Source organism: Prionailurus viverrinus, unplaced genomic scaffold (assembly GCF_022837055.1).
Source record: "Prionailurus viverrinus isolate Anna unplaced genomic scaffold, UM_Priviv_1.0 scaffold_49, whole genome shotgun sequence".
In the NCBI taxonomy this organism is placed as follows: domain Eukaryota; kingdom Metazoa; phylum Chordata; class Mammalia; order Carnivora; family Felidae; genus Prionailurus; species Prionailurus viverrinus.
Window position 1 is genome coordinate 1,918,466 of NW_025927612.1, and position 15,362 is coordinate 1,933,827.

A 15,362-nucleotide genomic window follows, 5' to 3' on the forward strand; every position below is an offset into this window, starting at 1 on the left:
AGAATGAGATTGGAGAAAATATGCTTCCCATTTTAAGAGTTACTGTAAGTCTTCTGTAATCAAGTCTGTGGTATAGACAAAATGATAGGCACGTAAATCAATGGAATAGAATATAAAGACTACAAAAATATGCCTGACCGAAGTTTTAAAAAAGTGCAAAGGCAATTCAATGAAGAAAAGATCATCCTGTCAACAAATGGTAGTGGAACATTTGGATATCTGTATGTAAAAAATCATCGTCAACACCATCTCATACCTCATACCTCAACATGTATCATAGACCATAATATAAAACCTAAAAACATAATACTTTTAGAAGAAAACGTGAAAATCCTAATTACCTGGTAGGTTAGGCAATTATATTGTTCTTAGACATGATAACAATCCTTGAATGAAAAAAGTCAATAAATTAGGCTTAATCAACAGCCAGTAATGCCTCTCACACTGACCATAGCAACATTTTTCTAGACATGTCTCCTGAGGCAAGGTAAATAAAAGAAAAAATAAACTATTGGGACTACATCCAAATAAAAAGCTTCTGCACAGCAAAGGAAACAAAACTAAAAGGCAACCTATGGAATAGGAGAAGGTATTTGCAAATGGAATATCCAATAAAGGGTTAGTATCCAAAATATATAAAGAACATATACAACTCAACACCCAAAAAACAAATAACCCAATTTAAAAATGGGCAGAAGACATAACAGACATTTCTCTAAAGAAGACATCCAGATGGCTGACACACGAAAAGATGCTCAACATCACTCATCATCAGGGAAATGCAAATCAAAGCTGCAATGAGATATCACCTCACACCTGTTAGAATGGCTAAAATCAACAACACAAGAAACAACAAGTGTTGGCGAGGATGTGGAGAAAAAGGAACCCTCGTGCACTGTTGGTGGGAATGAAAACTGGTGCAACCACTCTGGAAAACAGTATGGAGGTTCCCGAAAAAGTGAAAAATAGAACTACCATATGATCCTGTAATTCCACTACTGGGCATTTACCCAAAGAATACAGAAACACTAGTTCAAAAAGATATATGCACTCCTATCTTTATTGCAACATTATTTACAATAGCAAAGATATGGACGCAACCCAAGTGTCCATTGATAGGTGAACGGATAAAGAAAATGTGGTATACACATACAGTGGAATATTACTCAACCATCAAAATGAATGAAATCTTGCCATTTGTAATAACTTGGATGGAGCTAGAGAGTATTATGCTAAGCGAAGTCAGTCAGTCACAAGACAAATAGCATATTATTTCCCTCATATGTGGAATTTAAGAAACATAACAAATGAACAAAGGAAAAAAAGAAAGAGGCAAACCAAGAAACAAACTCCTAACTATAGAGAAGAATCTGATGGGAGGAGGAGCCAAGATGGTGGAACAGCATGGAAGTTTTTTGTGTGTCTCGCGTCCATGAAATACAGCCAGACCAACACTAAACCATCCTGCACACCTAGAAAACTGATCTGATTATTAACACAACAATCTGCACAACCTGAACCACAGAATTCAGCAGGTATATGGCACAGAGAGGTGAACTTGGGGAGAAGTGGTGGTGGGCAAGGAGGTGCTTTTGTGGGCGGAGAGAGGATGGAGACGGGGGGGGGGGGGAGAATACGGGAAAAGCACCCCTCCTCAAAAGCAGCTGGAGAGAAAGTGGAAACTTGGAAATAACTGCAGGGACTAAACTAAAAAGGGAGAAAGGAGAGGGTTTAATTTCCATTAAGACTGCAAACAAGGGGAGCACAAAGGCTGCAACTCCGCAGCTTAATACCTGGCGGTGCTCTGGTGGGAAGGGCGCATCCCCAGGAACAGAGTGGGGTCCGGGAGGTTCTCGGGCCACACGGGGAAGAGCAGTTCCGCTGTTGGAAGGACATTTGGTGGAGACTGTTGAAGCCACCTGGTCCCAGCAGACCCCAGAAAACGGCCACATTCGCTGGTGCTGGGGCAAGGTCGTTAAGGGTGAAGCCTGGTGCCAGATGTGTGTTGTGATTGTCCATAATCCCTGAAACGCTGCTGCTACACTATCTCGCGAACTTTCTCTGGGGCGGGCTGACACCTGGCCCCAGTCTCAGGGCACTGGCAGCAGCAGGGTCCAGCGGGTGTTCCAGGGTGCAGACGACATTCAGCCACTGCTCATTCGGCCATTGCTCAGTGGGACCCTCCAGCAGAGGGGCCGAACGGGTCAAAGCCGCAGTCCTTTGGAAGTAAGGGGCCGGGGAAAACAGCCGCATCTGAGACAAAACTCGGGAGAGAGGTACTGCCTGGGGCTTGGTCACGGAGAGTGAAAAAGCAGGGAGTGGACGAAAGCTGAAGACAGGACCGGTGCACGATTGCTGATCCGGGAGAACAGAGCTCCGACACTAGAGACCGGGTAGCTGGGTGAAGCCATTTTCACTGCTCCCACGCATGCACTTAAGCACCTACCAGCACCGCAACACTCCACGCCAGTAGGCTAGCAGCACCATCTAGCGGATAGGGGAGCCATTACACTGAGCCCCACCCAACGGGGCCAACCTGGCTCTTCAAGAACACAAGTCTCACCGCTTACTTAGTTTATGGACTATAAAGTGCTACATAGTCTGACTTCTAGGGCAAAACAAAGTAATTTCAGTCCTATTTCAATCTGTTAGCAGGTCGATCTATTCAGTTTTCTTTCTTCCTTTTTCTTCACTTTTCTTTTTTTTTTGAATACAGAAAGAAAAAAATTCATTTTTATTTACAATTTTTATTAAAAATATTTTTCTTCATTTTTTACTATATTTTTTACTTATATTTAATTTTTTTCAAATTCTATTTTACTTCCATCATTTTATTTTAGTCTATCTCATTGTATTCATTTTTTCAAATTTTCAATTTCCTTTTTTCTTTTTTTTGTTTCTTTTCTTGAATGCAGAAAGAGAAAAACTTCATTTTTACTTTCAATTTACATTAAAAATATTTTTCTTTATTTTTTTACTATATTTTTTGCTTTTCTGTAAACTTTTTCAAATTCTATTTTACTTCTATCATTTATTTTAGTCTACTACAGTGTATTCAGTTTTTAAAATTTTCAAACGATTTCCTTTTTTTTCTTTTTTGTTTCTTTTTTTTCTTGAATACAGAAAGAGAAAAAATTCATTTTTACTTTTGATTTTTATTAAAAATATTTTTTTTCTAGTATATTCTTTACTTTTGTGTAAATTTTTTCAAATTCTATTTTACTCCCATCATCTCATTTTAGTCTACTTCAGTGTATTCATTTTTTCAAATTCTCAAACGATTTCCTTCCCCACCCATTTTTTCTCTAATCTGTCAAACCACTTTCAACCTCCAGACCAAAACACACCTAGGATCTAGCATCATTTATTCGATTTTTTGTGTGTGTTTAATTTTTTAATTTTAATATTTTTAAAATTTTTCTACCTCATTAATTCCTTTTCTCCCTTCAAAATGACAAAACGAAGGAATTCACCCCAAAAGAAAGAGCATGAAGAAACAACAGCCAGGGATTTAACCAACACAGATACAAGCAAGATGTCTGAACCAGAATTTAGAATCAGGATGATAAGAATACTAGCTGGAGTCGAAAATAGATTAGAATCCCTTCCTGCAGAGATAAAAGAAGTAAAAAATAGAATGAAATTAAAAATGCTATAACTGAGCTGCAATCATGGATGGATGCAGTGGCGGCAAGGAGGGATGAGGCAGAACAGAGAATCAGCGATATAGAGGACAAACTTATAGAGAATAAGGAGGCAGAAAAGAAGAGGGAGATTAAATCCAAAGAGCAGGATACAAGAATTAGTGAAATCAGTGACTCATTAAAAAGGAACAACATCAGAATCATAGGGGTCCCAGAAGACGAAGAGAACGAAATAGGGGTAGAAGGGTTACGTGAGAAAATCATAGCAGAAAACTTTCCTAACCTGGGGAAAGACACAGACATCAAAATCCAGGAAGCACAGAGGACCCCCATTAGATTTAACAAAAACTGACCATTAACAAGGCATATCATAGTCAAATTCACCAAATTCTCAGGCAAGGAGAGAATCATGAAAGCAGCAAAGGAAAAAAAGTCCCTAACCTACAAGGGAAGACAGATCAGGTTTGCAGCAGACCTATCCACAGAAACTTGGCAGGCCAGAAAGGAGTGGTAGGATATACCCAATGTGCTGAATCAGAAAAATATGCGGCCAAGAATTCTTTATCCAGCAAGGCTGTCATTCAAAATAGAAGGAGACAGAATAAATAAGTTTCCCAAACAAAAATTAAAGGAGTTTGTGACCACTAAACCAGCCCTGCAAGAAATTTTAAGGGGGACTCTCTGAGGGGAAAAAAAGATTAAATAAATAAATATATATATATATATACACACACACATATATATACATATATATATACATATATATGTATATACATATAAAACCAAAAGCAACAATGATTAGAAAGGACCAGAGAATACCACCAGAAACTCCAACACTACAAGCATCATAATGGCAATAAATTCATATCTTTCAGTACTCACTCTAAGAGTCAATGGACTCAATTCTCCAATCAAAAGACATACGGTAACAGAATGGATAAGAAAACAAGATCCATCTATATGCTGTTTACAAGAGACCCATTTTAGACCTAAAGACACTTTCAGATTGAAAGTAAGGGGATAGAGAACCATCTATCATGCTAATGGTCAACAAAAGAAAGCCAGAGTAGCCATACTTATATCAGACAATCTAGACTTTAAAATAAAGACTATTATCAAGAGATGCAGAAGGGCATTATATCATAATCAAGGGGCCTATAGACCAAGAAGACCTAACAATTGTAAACATTTATGTGTCAAATGTGGGAACACCCAAAAATATAAATCAATTAATCATAAACATAAAGAAACTCATTGATAGTAATACCGTAATAGTAGGAGACTTCAACACCCACTCACAGCAATGGACAGATCATCTAATCAAAAAATCAACAAGGAAACAATGGCTTTGAATGACACACTGGACCAGATGGACTTAACAGATATATTCAGAATATTTCATCCTAAAGCAGCAGAATATACATGGAATGCTCTCCAGAATAGACCATATACTGGGACACAAATCAGCCCTAAGTAAGTACAAAAAGATTGAGATCATACCATGCATATTTTCAGACCACAACGCTATGAAACTCAAAACCAACCACAAGAAAAAATTTGGAAAGGTAACAAATACTTGGAGACTGAAGAACATCCTACTAAAGAATGAATGGGCTAACCAAGAAGTTAAAGAGGTAATTAAAAAGTATATGGAAGTCAATGAAAATGATAACACCACAACCCAAAACCTCTGGGACGCAGCAAAAGCAGTCATAAGAGGGAAGTATACAGCAATCCAGGCCTTCCTAAAGAAGGAAGCAAGGTCTCAGATACACAATCTAACCTTACGCCTTAAGGAGCTGGAAAAAGAACAGCAAATAAAACCCAAAACCAGAAGAAGACAGGAAATAATAAAGACTAGAGCAGAAATTAATGCTATCGAAACCAAAAAAACAGTAGAACAGATCAATGAAACCAGAAGCTGGTTCTTTGAAAGAATTAACAAAATTGATAAACCACTGGCCAGTTTGATCAAGAAGAAAAAGGAAAGGACCAAAATAAATAAAATCAAGAATGAGAGAGATCACAACCAACATAGCAGAAATAAAAACAATAATAAGAGAATATTATGTGCAATTATATGCCAATAAAATGGGCAATCTGGAAGAAATGGACAAATTCCTAGAAACATGTACACTACCAAAACTGAAACAGGAAGAAATAGAAAATTTGAACGGACCCATAACCAGTAAGGAAATCGAATGAGTAATCAACAATGTGCCAAAAACCAAGAGTCCAGGGCCAGATGGCTTTCCAGGGGAATTCTACCAAACATTTAAGGAAGAGTTAATACCACTTCATACCCAGCAGGATGCCCAAAATTGGAAACAAACAAACATGGAAAATAACAAGTACTGGTGAGGACGTAGAGAAATCAGAACCTTTTGCATTGCTGGTGGAAATAACCAATGGTTTGGTTGCTGTGGAAAACAGTTTGGTGGTTCCTCAAAGAGTTAAAGGTAAGTTACCATAGGATGCAACAATTCACCCTCTAGGTATATATCCAAAAGAATTGAAAGCAAAGACTCAGATACTTGTACCCTAATGTTCACAGCAGCAGTAATAGCCCAAAGGTAGAAACAACCCAAATGTCCATCAGCAGATGAATCGATAAACACACTGTGGTCTCTCTATACAATGGAGTATTCGCCCTAAAAAAGGAATGAGGGGCACCTGGGTGGTTCAGTCGGTTAAGTGTCCGACTCTTGATTTCTTGATTTCAACTGAAGTCACAATCTCATGGTTTGTGAGTTCGAGCCCCATGTTGGGCTCTGCGCTGACAGCACAGAGCCTGCTTGGGATTCTCTATCCATCTCTCTCTCTGCCCCTCCTCTGCTTGCTCGTTCTCCCTCAAACTAAATAAACAAACTTAAAACAATTTTTAGGGGCGCCTGGGTGGCTCAGTTGGTTAGGCGCCCGACTTCGGCTCAGGTCATGATCTCACGGTGCGTGGGTTCGAGCCCCACGTCAGGCTCTGTGCTGACAGCTCAGAGCCTGGATCCTGCTTTGAAGTCTGTGTCTCCCTCTCTCTTTGCCCTTCCCTACTCATGCTCGGTCTCTGTGTCTCTCAAAAATAAACATTGAAAAAAAATTTTTTAAAACAATTTTTAAAAAAGGAATGAAATTCTGATACATGCTACAATAGGGATGAAACCTGAAGACACAGATAAATGAAAGAAGGCAGACACAAAAGAACAACCATCGTATGATTGCACTTCTATGAGGCACCTAGAAGAGGCAAATCCACAAAGACAGAAAGTAGAACAGAGGTTACCAGGGGCTTTGTAGACAGGGATTAGGGAGTTAATGTTTAATGCATACAGAGATTCTGTGTGGGATGATGCAGAAGTTCTGGAAACATTGTTTAATGGGTACAGAGATTCTGTTTGGGATGATGAAAAAGTTCTGGAAACAGTGGTGATGGTTGCACAACATTGTGAACATAGCTTAACGCTGCTGAATTCTACATCTAAAAGTGGTTAAAATGGTAAATTTTATGTGAATGTGTATTTTAGCATAGTAAAAAAAATCAAAAAACAAAATTTGTAAAAGAATTTTTGTGTAGCGTCTGGCTGGCTCAGTGGGTAGAGCGTGCAATGCTTGATCTCGGGGTCGTGAATTCAAGCCCCATGTTGGGCATGGAGGTTACTTTAAAAAAAAGAATGTTTACAACAATTCTATTCATAAATGTCAAAAACCTTGAAAGTATCCAATGTCCTTCAATGGGTAAGTAGATAAAGTGGGGCACATCCATATGCTTGAGTACTACGGAGCAATAAAACAGAAAGAACTCCTGACACACGTTATGATTTGGGTGAATCTCAAAGACATTATGCTGAGTGAAGGAAACCAGTCTCAAAAGATGGCGTACTATATGATTCAGCTTCTGTGGCATCCTTCGAGCGACAAAACTAGAGCGATGAAGAACACATCAGTCGTTGCCAGAGATTAGGGTTGTGGGAGGGTGTGACTGTACAGAGGGAGCATGACAGAGTATCTTGAGGTTGTCCTGTGTCCTGATTGTGGCAGTGGTTACATATATGTTGAATATATATGTTAATATCCATATATATAAAAATTATAGAAATTGTGTTAAAATTCATATTTTATGACTATATATAACATATGTTTGTTATCTATTCATATTTTATTAATTTATATGACATATAACATATATTAAAATTCATAAAACTGAACACTGAGAGAAAGTGAATGCCACTGTAAGATAATCTAAAACTAAAAGTCTTATAAGTCCATAATGAAACATTTGTTGTGAGATTTAGGAGTCTATAATTCTACTATAAAAAGCCTTACAGGGGGGTCTGGGTGGCTCAATTGGTTAAGCATGCGACTCTTGATCTCAGCTCAGCTCCTGATCTCACGGTTCATGGGTTCAAGCCCCACATTGGCCTCTGCGCTGATGGCGCAGAGCCTGCTTGGGATTCTCTCTCTCCCTTGCTCTCTGCCCCTCCCTTGCTTGTGCTCTCTCTCTCAAAAAAAGAAAAAAAAAGCCTTACAAAACTATTGAAATTAAAGAATTTGAAAAACCTGTAAAAAAGAGATCACCTAAGTTGACATTAGGTTAATTCTTCTAAGTTTTCTATAATTTCACAAACATTTAAAGAGACCAACAAAGGATGCACAATGTTAATAAAACAAACTTTGTATTTCAGCCCCTGATGTAAATTTTTACATTCAGATCAGAACTTGTTCTCAAAGAGAAAAAAATTAACACATACGATTATGTGCAAAATCAAAATCAAACCCTAGGAGTCCTGTAGAACTGTTATGTGGAAGAAGTGAAATAATGCAAATCAAAGTCCTCTGAAATTATGGTCTTACCGCAGTTGAAGAAGCACGATGGAATGGAGTGGGAAGGGTCTTAAACATACCGATGTGGTGCCTCCCCACAGCCACCTCCCTCGGCAGCTGTTCTGGGCTCTTCATTACAGTGTCATACTGCCTAGTAATGCCCAGACAGTCACTAAGTAACGATCATAAACTTAGGCAAGCAAGGGTCGTAAATGAAACACTGTTCTTTGTCATAACCTCAAAGATCAGGGATGAACTGGTGTCTGGAATGGCTCTGCACTTGCTTCCATGAGGTTATAGATTCACTTCCCTTTTCTGTTCTCTGGAGACAGAGCACAGCTGGTCAGTATCCTTTGGAAGAGTGTTTTCTTCTACAAGTTTCCCAAGGGCCATTACTAAGTGTGAAAAACATTGGGAAGACCACAGCAGATTTGTATATGAGTCACTTTCCATCTGCATATGGTTAAGTGAACTTAACAGCACAAGTTTTATCAAATAGAAAGGCAAAATGAAGCATTTAATTACTTCTTCCCTGGAGATTATCGTTCTTAGATTTTTACTTCCTATTAACCTCATGCATAGGAGGGCCGGAACTGTCTTCTCAAAAGTACATATAGTCACGGTGCCCTGAACATTGTTTTTCTAAGATCTCTTTTCACTATTTCACAGGCCTCACGGAGACCCTCTCTGGCTCACGTGCCTCCTAATAGAAGTAACAACAGAGGGCAAGAGGGAGAGATGAGTGAATGAATGAATGAATGAATGAAAGGACAGAGATGGCAGGTCTCTGTCTACTCAGGTCTACACAAAGACCCTATAATCTGAGTCTCCAGAGACTAAGACACATTCACAGTCCAGGACACTGTACTTCCTCCCAATGGGACTCTGATTCATCTTTCAGAAATATTCAGAGGCAATCGGGGCCAGGCCACCAGGGGTCTGCTAGAAAGGAATACACAGGTGAGTTTCCACAGCTTAGACTCTGAACGTCCAGAGAGGTACAAAGTCATTAGATCAGGGGCGCCTGGGGGGCTCAGTCAGTTGAGTGTCCGACTTCAGCTCATGTCATGATCTCACGGTTTGTGGATTCGAGCCCCGTGTCAGGCTCTGTGCTGACAGCTCAGAGCCTGGAGCCTGCTTCGGATTCTGTGTCTCCCTCTCTCTCTGCCCCTCCCTGGCTTGAGCTCTGTCTGTCTCTCTCTCAAAAATAAATAAACATTAAAACATTTTTTAACAAAGTCATTGATATCAAATTGGATATCACAGTCTTGCTGACATTTCCATCTTCCCATTACACATGCCCCAACCCTGGATACCCTTGAAGTACCGTGGCCTCGAAATGGTATGAGGAGCTGACTATCGCAGGGAAGAAAACCAGCCCCAACTGATTTGTTGCCAGTAACCTGGGATTACATTCAAGTGATTGGTTTAAGATTGCATGGGGCTTTCTGAAGTACGTGTTTCCTTTATAATGAACTCGTAAGAATACAGATTGGGGTGAAACATATGAAGAGTGTGAAACAGAGGATTACCATGTGGATGTAGCTTTCTTCCTCTTCTCTGGAAACAGAATTGGCAAAAAATCTTGCAGAATTAATACCATTTCTTTCTGGAGAGAGAAATCTGGTTCGATTGCTAAGAACAAAAATATAGACAAGGTCAAAGCAATGTCTTACAGCTGCTCTGAAAGCCAGCCAGGAACTGACGAGGTCCCCGCGGCGTTTGCAGCCCCGCCCCCCTTCCAGATACAATTTCCTTCTGGCCACAGCAGTCCCTGAAGCAGAAGAGACTGCCCAGGTTCTGTCCCATGCTGGGGCAAATGGCTCCCAACTCTCAAGGGGCACAGGTCACGAGCTTTCTAGAAACAGACCAAGGCATCATATCACTTAGGGAAAAAAAAACACAAAAAATAACATGCTCCTTTGTGATTCTCTTGCTTCCCTTCAGAGTAGCCAGCAAAAGTAATGACCTGTGGGCATCCCTCTGATGGAATCAGAACAAGACTGCAAATTAATTTTCACCCTCCTCCCGAGTCAGAAACACAGGCTGTGTCTCTGTGCATCATGACTGGAAAGAGAGCTCACTGCAGAGTTCTGCCTTGCTAAGTGATTGTATCCTGTGGCATTCAGAGTGAACCGGGAACCTCTCGGGCCAGGCTCCAGACTCTGAAAATACAACTTCTAACAGGTGAGATGAGAGAGTGCAGATACATTTTGGGCTTTGTCTGCCAGGTCCATGAACCATCTCTCTCTCTGAGAACTCCCTTCTCCTATTCACAAAGTCGGGCTTCTGGAAGCCACATCGGTTCTGCTGGCCCCTCCCCCTGGGCCACAGGTGATTCCACTCAGGCTGGGGCAGTATAATTCCCTCTCCCCGGAAATGTGAGTTGGGGTCGGAAAAGAGCCGGTCTCTGTTGGTACTAGACTCATAGCGTGTAAGTAAGCTCACAAGGCCTGGTACAGCTCTCCTTGGCCATAAGGCATGTGCCACGCTGACAAGAGCTCTCCAGAGAGAGACAGAAGAGCAAATGCGGAGAGAGAAGCAAACGCGTGAGGGGGAGAGTTCCCTGGGTTCCCAACAGCTAGTTCCTGACTCCAGCATCCTGGGACATTCAGTTATATTCCTTCCTTTGTGATCTACACAATACTTCTGGCTCATGGTAACAACAAACCCCATCCCCCTTTGACTTAAACTAGACCAGGTGGGCCTCAACTACATTTCATCAAAGATGCATCACAAAAATTGGGAGCGCCTGTGCTGGCTGAGGTCCATTTGAGCAATCAAAGATGTACCAAGGCACAGTGCGGGTCCTGGTTAGAGACGTGTGTTCCCGGATGGTGGACAGGTGGCTCAGGTCCAGCGGGGGTGGCCGTGCTGTGAGAGAAGACACAATATCCAGTATGGTAAGTGCTCAGGAGTGAAAGGATGGAATCTAGAGACTAAAATGAAGACATTCCACTTAGCACATCAAATCCAGATTTACTAACGAGCAGTACTGACAATGAGGGGGAATTTTGCGGACCTACCCTTCTCCTTCCTCACTGCTCACATTACAGCTAGAGGTAGCAATGGGGCAATACATTTAGTCAGTGTGCATTTGAGACCTCACTGCACATCAGGCATAGTTCTAGGTGTTGGAGGCACAGTGTGAGCAAAGCAGATGAAAGTCTCTGACCTTATGGGATCCAAACATCTACCTTACACTTGGTGTGTCCAAAATGGAAATTTTACCTTTCTTATTACAGGCAGAGATGATCACCCAGGTTCTATCCCCACCTCCCATCCATTGTCTACCTGATAGTCTTTCTACCTAGAACATTCCTCCCCATCTCTCTGCCTGGTTAGTCACCTTCAGATCTCAGGTCAATGTCCCCTGCTTAAAAAGGCCTTCTTTGGCCTCCAGACATCATGGGCATGCATGTATCCCTCTACCATGGCCTTGACCAGGTTGCTTTGTTTCCTCCACTAGACTGCATGGGTGGAAACTGTTTCAGCCCCCTCCGTATCATCAGAACCCAGGACAGCGACTCCTACTCCTCACTTTCCCAGGAGCCTCTGACCTGGGCAAGCTGCTGAGCTGGAAAGGACATAGGAGTCACAGTCACATAGTCTCTGGTGTGAAGATCTCTCCTGATGGCCATAACTCCCTGGCATCAGCCTCACCGACCAGCCACCTCCTGGCTTCTCTACCTGCCCTCTCCCTGTTGGGCCCCAGGGTCTATCCCTGCAGCCACACCTGTCAGAGCCTGAAGTCTTGGCCCAGGGGTCCACCTGGACACCCACCCACTGGCTCCCGAGCCCTAAGTCCAGACGACATGTTCATGCCTGATCGCCAGGTCCTATGAGCCATGCTGTCCAATATGGTAGCCACCAGTCACATGTGGCTATTTAAATTTATATTTGTTAATATTAAATAAAATTTAAAATTCAGCATGGGGAGTATAGTCAATAAAAATTCAGTTCTTCACTTGCGCTGGCCACTTTTCAAGGGTTCAATAGCTACATTTCTGTCATCATAAAATTTCTGTTGGATAGCATTGCTATAGAAAATTAATTAAACGAAACATCTACCTCAGAGTTACAGGTCCTTGTGAAATCATTTCTGAGCAGAATGAAGGATTATTTCCTCTGAACCTCATAAGACAGGATTTGCTCTCCTGTGTGGTACTGACTTCGTAATCCTCCTTCTTCCAGCTGCTTTTCACCTGTGCTCCTCCCACCCACTGAGGAACCTGCTTCCTCATCTTCACACTCCCCCCCCCCCCCCCACCGCCCAGGGAAGGGGTGAGGCTGGAAGGACCAGGCCTGGGAGGGGGACTTAATGACCAGGTTGGGGCGTGGCTACCTGAAGTGGTAGTATTTCCAAAGAGCAAACAGAGGTGGGAACAGACCAGATTCTGGGAGTTCCTGGGAGTCACCAGACCTACTAGGCTGGTGGCAGTGGGGGAGAATAAAGTAAGCACATTACTTTGACCTGCTTTTCCTTCCCTCTTCTTCTTTTTCCCTCTCTGTCTGTGCTGTTTGCAGCCCAGGGGAGCTGCCTGGGAGTAACACAGAAGCTTCAAGGAGCTCTGTGCCCAGAGGATCCAGACTCCTTGCTCCCGGACACCTCTGTGGATGGGCACACACAGGGTAGTGGGTGATCAGCTGCATACGACCAGGTCTGACATTCACCAATTCGGATTAAAAGTCATTCTTGACTACTTTCCTCGGTCTGGGGTGGCAAAGGCCTTTGTTAGGGAAGCAGACAAAGATGGACCCTCTGGAATGAACTTGGCATTGTAGGCTGCATTTGCAGGGCCACAGTGCCCTAAGTCCCGTGACTCCTTTCCTCAGTCTGGGGCAGCAAGGTCTGCCAGCCCTTCCTGTTCAATCCCAGTCATCGCTCCTCACCCCTACACCTCCCAGGCCTCTGGGACGGCTCCTCCAGTGCCTTCTTCCCAGAGACGGTCAAGAAGGAAACTTCTGCACGTGGCCTCTAGGACCTTTCTCCCCTCCCCTGCACAGCAGGTCTGCTCACGTGGCTTACGTTTCCTCTGAGGCTTGAGATCTCTATTCACTGGGGGAGGCTCCACGTCTGCAGGTAGCTCAGGCAGCGGGCTTGAGATGCTCCCTGGGCTCATAGGGATGTAGTCATCATGGCTGCAGTGGGTTCTAAGAGCAGAGGTGGCCACCTGTGGGCCCATGGGCACGTAGCCATCTTCGGCACTGGCTGAAGCTGTGGGGTACACCGGGGAGAACCTGCATGGCTGCAAGAGAACAGGTGCAGGTCGGGAAGCACGGCCAAGGCCGTGCACAGGGGTTGCAAGTATCCAAGAATAAATTTGAACTTCCTTAAGAAAGTCAGGTAAGCCTCTAACTTGGGCTCTGCCCCTGCTCCCATTGTATGAGGTAGGTGAGGACACTCCTGGATTTGGTGCTAGAAGATAGAGGGTTATGAATTTCCGCAAACACTCTCAGTGTAGTGTGATGCCTTAAGTCCCACACCCCGAGGCAGACAAGTGTCTGAGTATTAGAACTAGAAGGGTCCTTATAGGACACGAAGTGCAATCGTTCTCAGACAAGTTGAAGCCTTAGGGAAGACTGAAAGGGTCCTCAGAGATTCATTGCTGAGTCTCAAAAGACTTCAAGGGAGCATATATTGGTCAAGCAACTTGTGGTAAAATCGAGGCTTAAAGGAATTCTAGTGCCAAACTTACCAAATTTAAACTAAGCCGCTTGTCTCGGTGTTTTAAGGATTGGCCTTCTACATCAGCTGTAAGAAACAAGCCAGGGTGGTGAGAAATGCAAGGCAGTATCAATTGAAACTAGGGTCCGAGTCCCTGTGCACCTCGGGGCCCTTTGCTCCGCTCTAGAGGGAAGAAGCGTGTGACACGGTTTCTACGCGCAAGGCTCACTATTCAGGGTAGTTGGGCCGTCAGAACACAGTCCCCAACAGGTGGAAATCAGAGCAGATTTCCAAGTTTCTGTATGATGGCTTGAGTGCTGTCTGTGAATTGGGAACAGATATAGCAGAGAGTTAACAAACGCTTGCCTCATAGACCACATGAATCTTCGGCAAGGACAGATGGTAGACACAGAGCTAGGGGTTTGAAGAGAGAAGGTGTAAAAGATCCCTTGTGATGAGCGGGTGGGTGGGAGGAACGGGCGTGCGAGGGCACCGCGGAGCAGCACCGAGGGCACGCCGGAGACCTGTGATCCCGAACTGGTGACCAGGATTTCCTGTAGTGGTGGTCAGCCACCTGGGTACGGGCTTGGAGAAAGAGGAAAGTTTGGATTAATCCAGGATTAGAAACTTGTCAGATGGACGTGACAGTGTGACATAAAAATTTAGAAGAACTGTCGGATGGAAAGAAGACATGTCCAGAATGCAGGGCAATAAGATAAATGGGCCTCGACTCAAATGAGATATGATTTGGGGAATTAGCGGCTCAGAGATGGCAGTCACATCCAGAAGACTGCATGGGTTTATCTGAGTTGTAAGTGTTGAGAGAAGCTTAATTACAAAACTATAAACAATGCCCAGTATGCAAAGAACAGGAAGATGAGTGACCACAGAGTAATGGGAGAAGTCCAATAAGCGCTCTCAGCCAGTGGGGGCCAGGGAAGTGCTGTCTGTTCCAGAGCATGGAGGCATGAAGTCCGGTTGCCTCAGGAAAATAAACTGAAGAGTCCCCGTCATCTTCAAGTGAAAAATAATTCCCAGCTCAGGAAGGTGGAAGGGAGATTAGTGGAATTAAGGTTATGCATCCTATGCATATCTTTCTCGACTTCCTTTATTGCTTATGTCCTGATAAAGCCACCCTAAATTGAAAAGATCCTAAATCAAAAAGTGTTTACTACACCTAACCTACTGAACATTACAGCTTAGCCTAGCCTGTCTTCGACATGCTCAGAACATGAACA

At 43.0% G+C, this 15,362-nt stretch overlaps 1 protein-coding gene across 3 annotated transcripts in view; it reads right to left on the minus strand.

The window, feature by feature from the left end:
- GAB3 (GRB2 associated binding protein 3) overlaps window positions 1-15,362 on the minus strand; it is an 80,595-nt gene that overhangs the window by 9,598 nt on the left and 55,635 nt on the right. For 2 of the 3 annotated variants that reach the window (XM_047847665.1, XM_047847664.1), the window contains exons 5-8: window positions 14,156-14,211; window positions 13,486-13,705; window positions 11,249-11,330; window positions 9,989-10,091 (exon numbers count right to left, since the gene is read on the minus strand). In XM_047847665.1, coding sequence (XP_047703621.1) covers window positions 9,989-10,091; window positions 11,249-11,330; window positions 13,486-13,705; window positions 14,156-14,211 — 461 coding nt within the window. Of the gene's footprint in view, window positions 1-9,988; window positions 10,092-11,248; window positions 11,331-13,485; window positions 13,706-14,155; window positions 14,212-15,362 lie in introns of those variants that run through there. The other variant, XM_047847666.1, reaches the window with a different exon arrangement.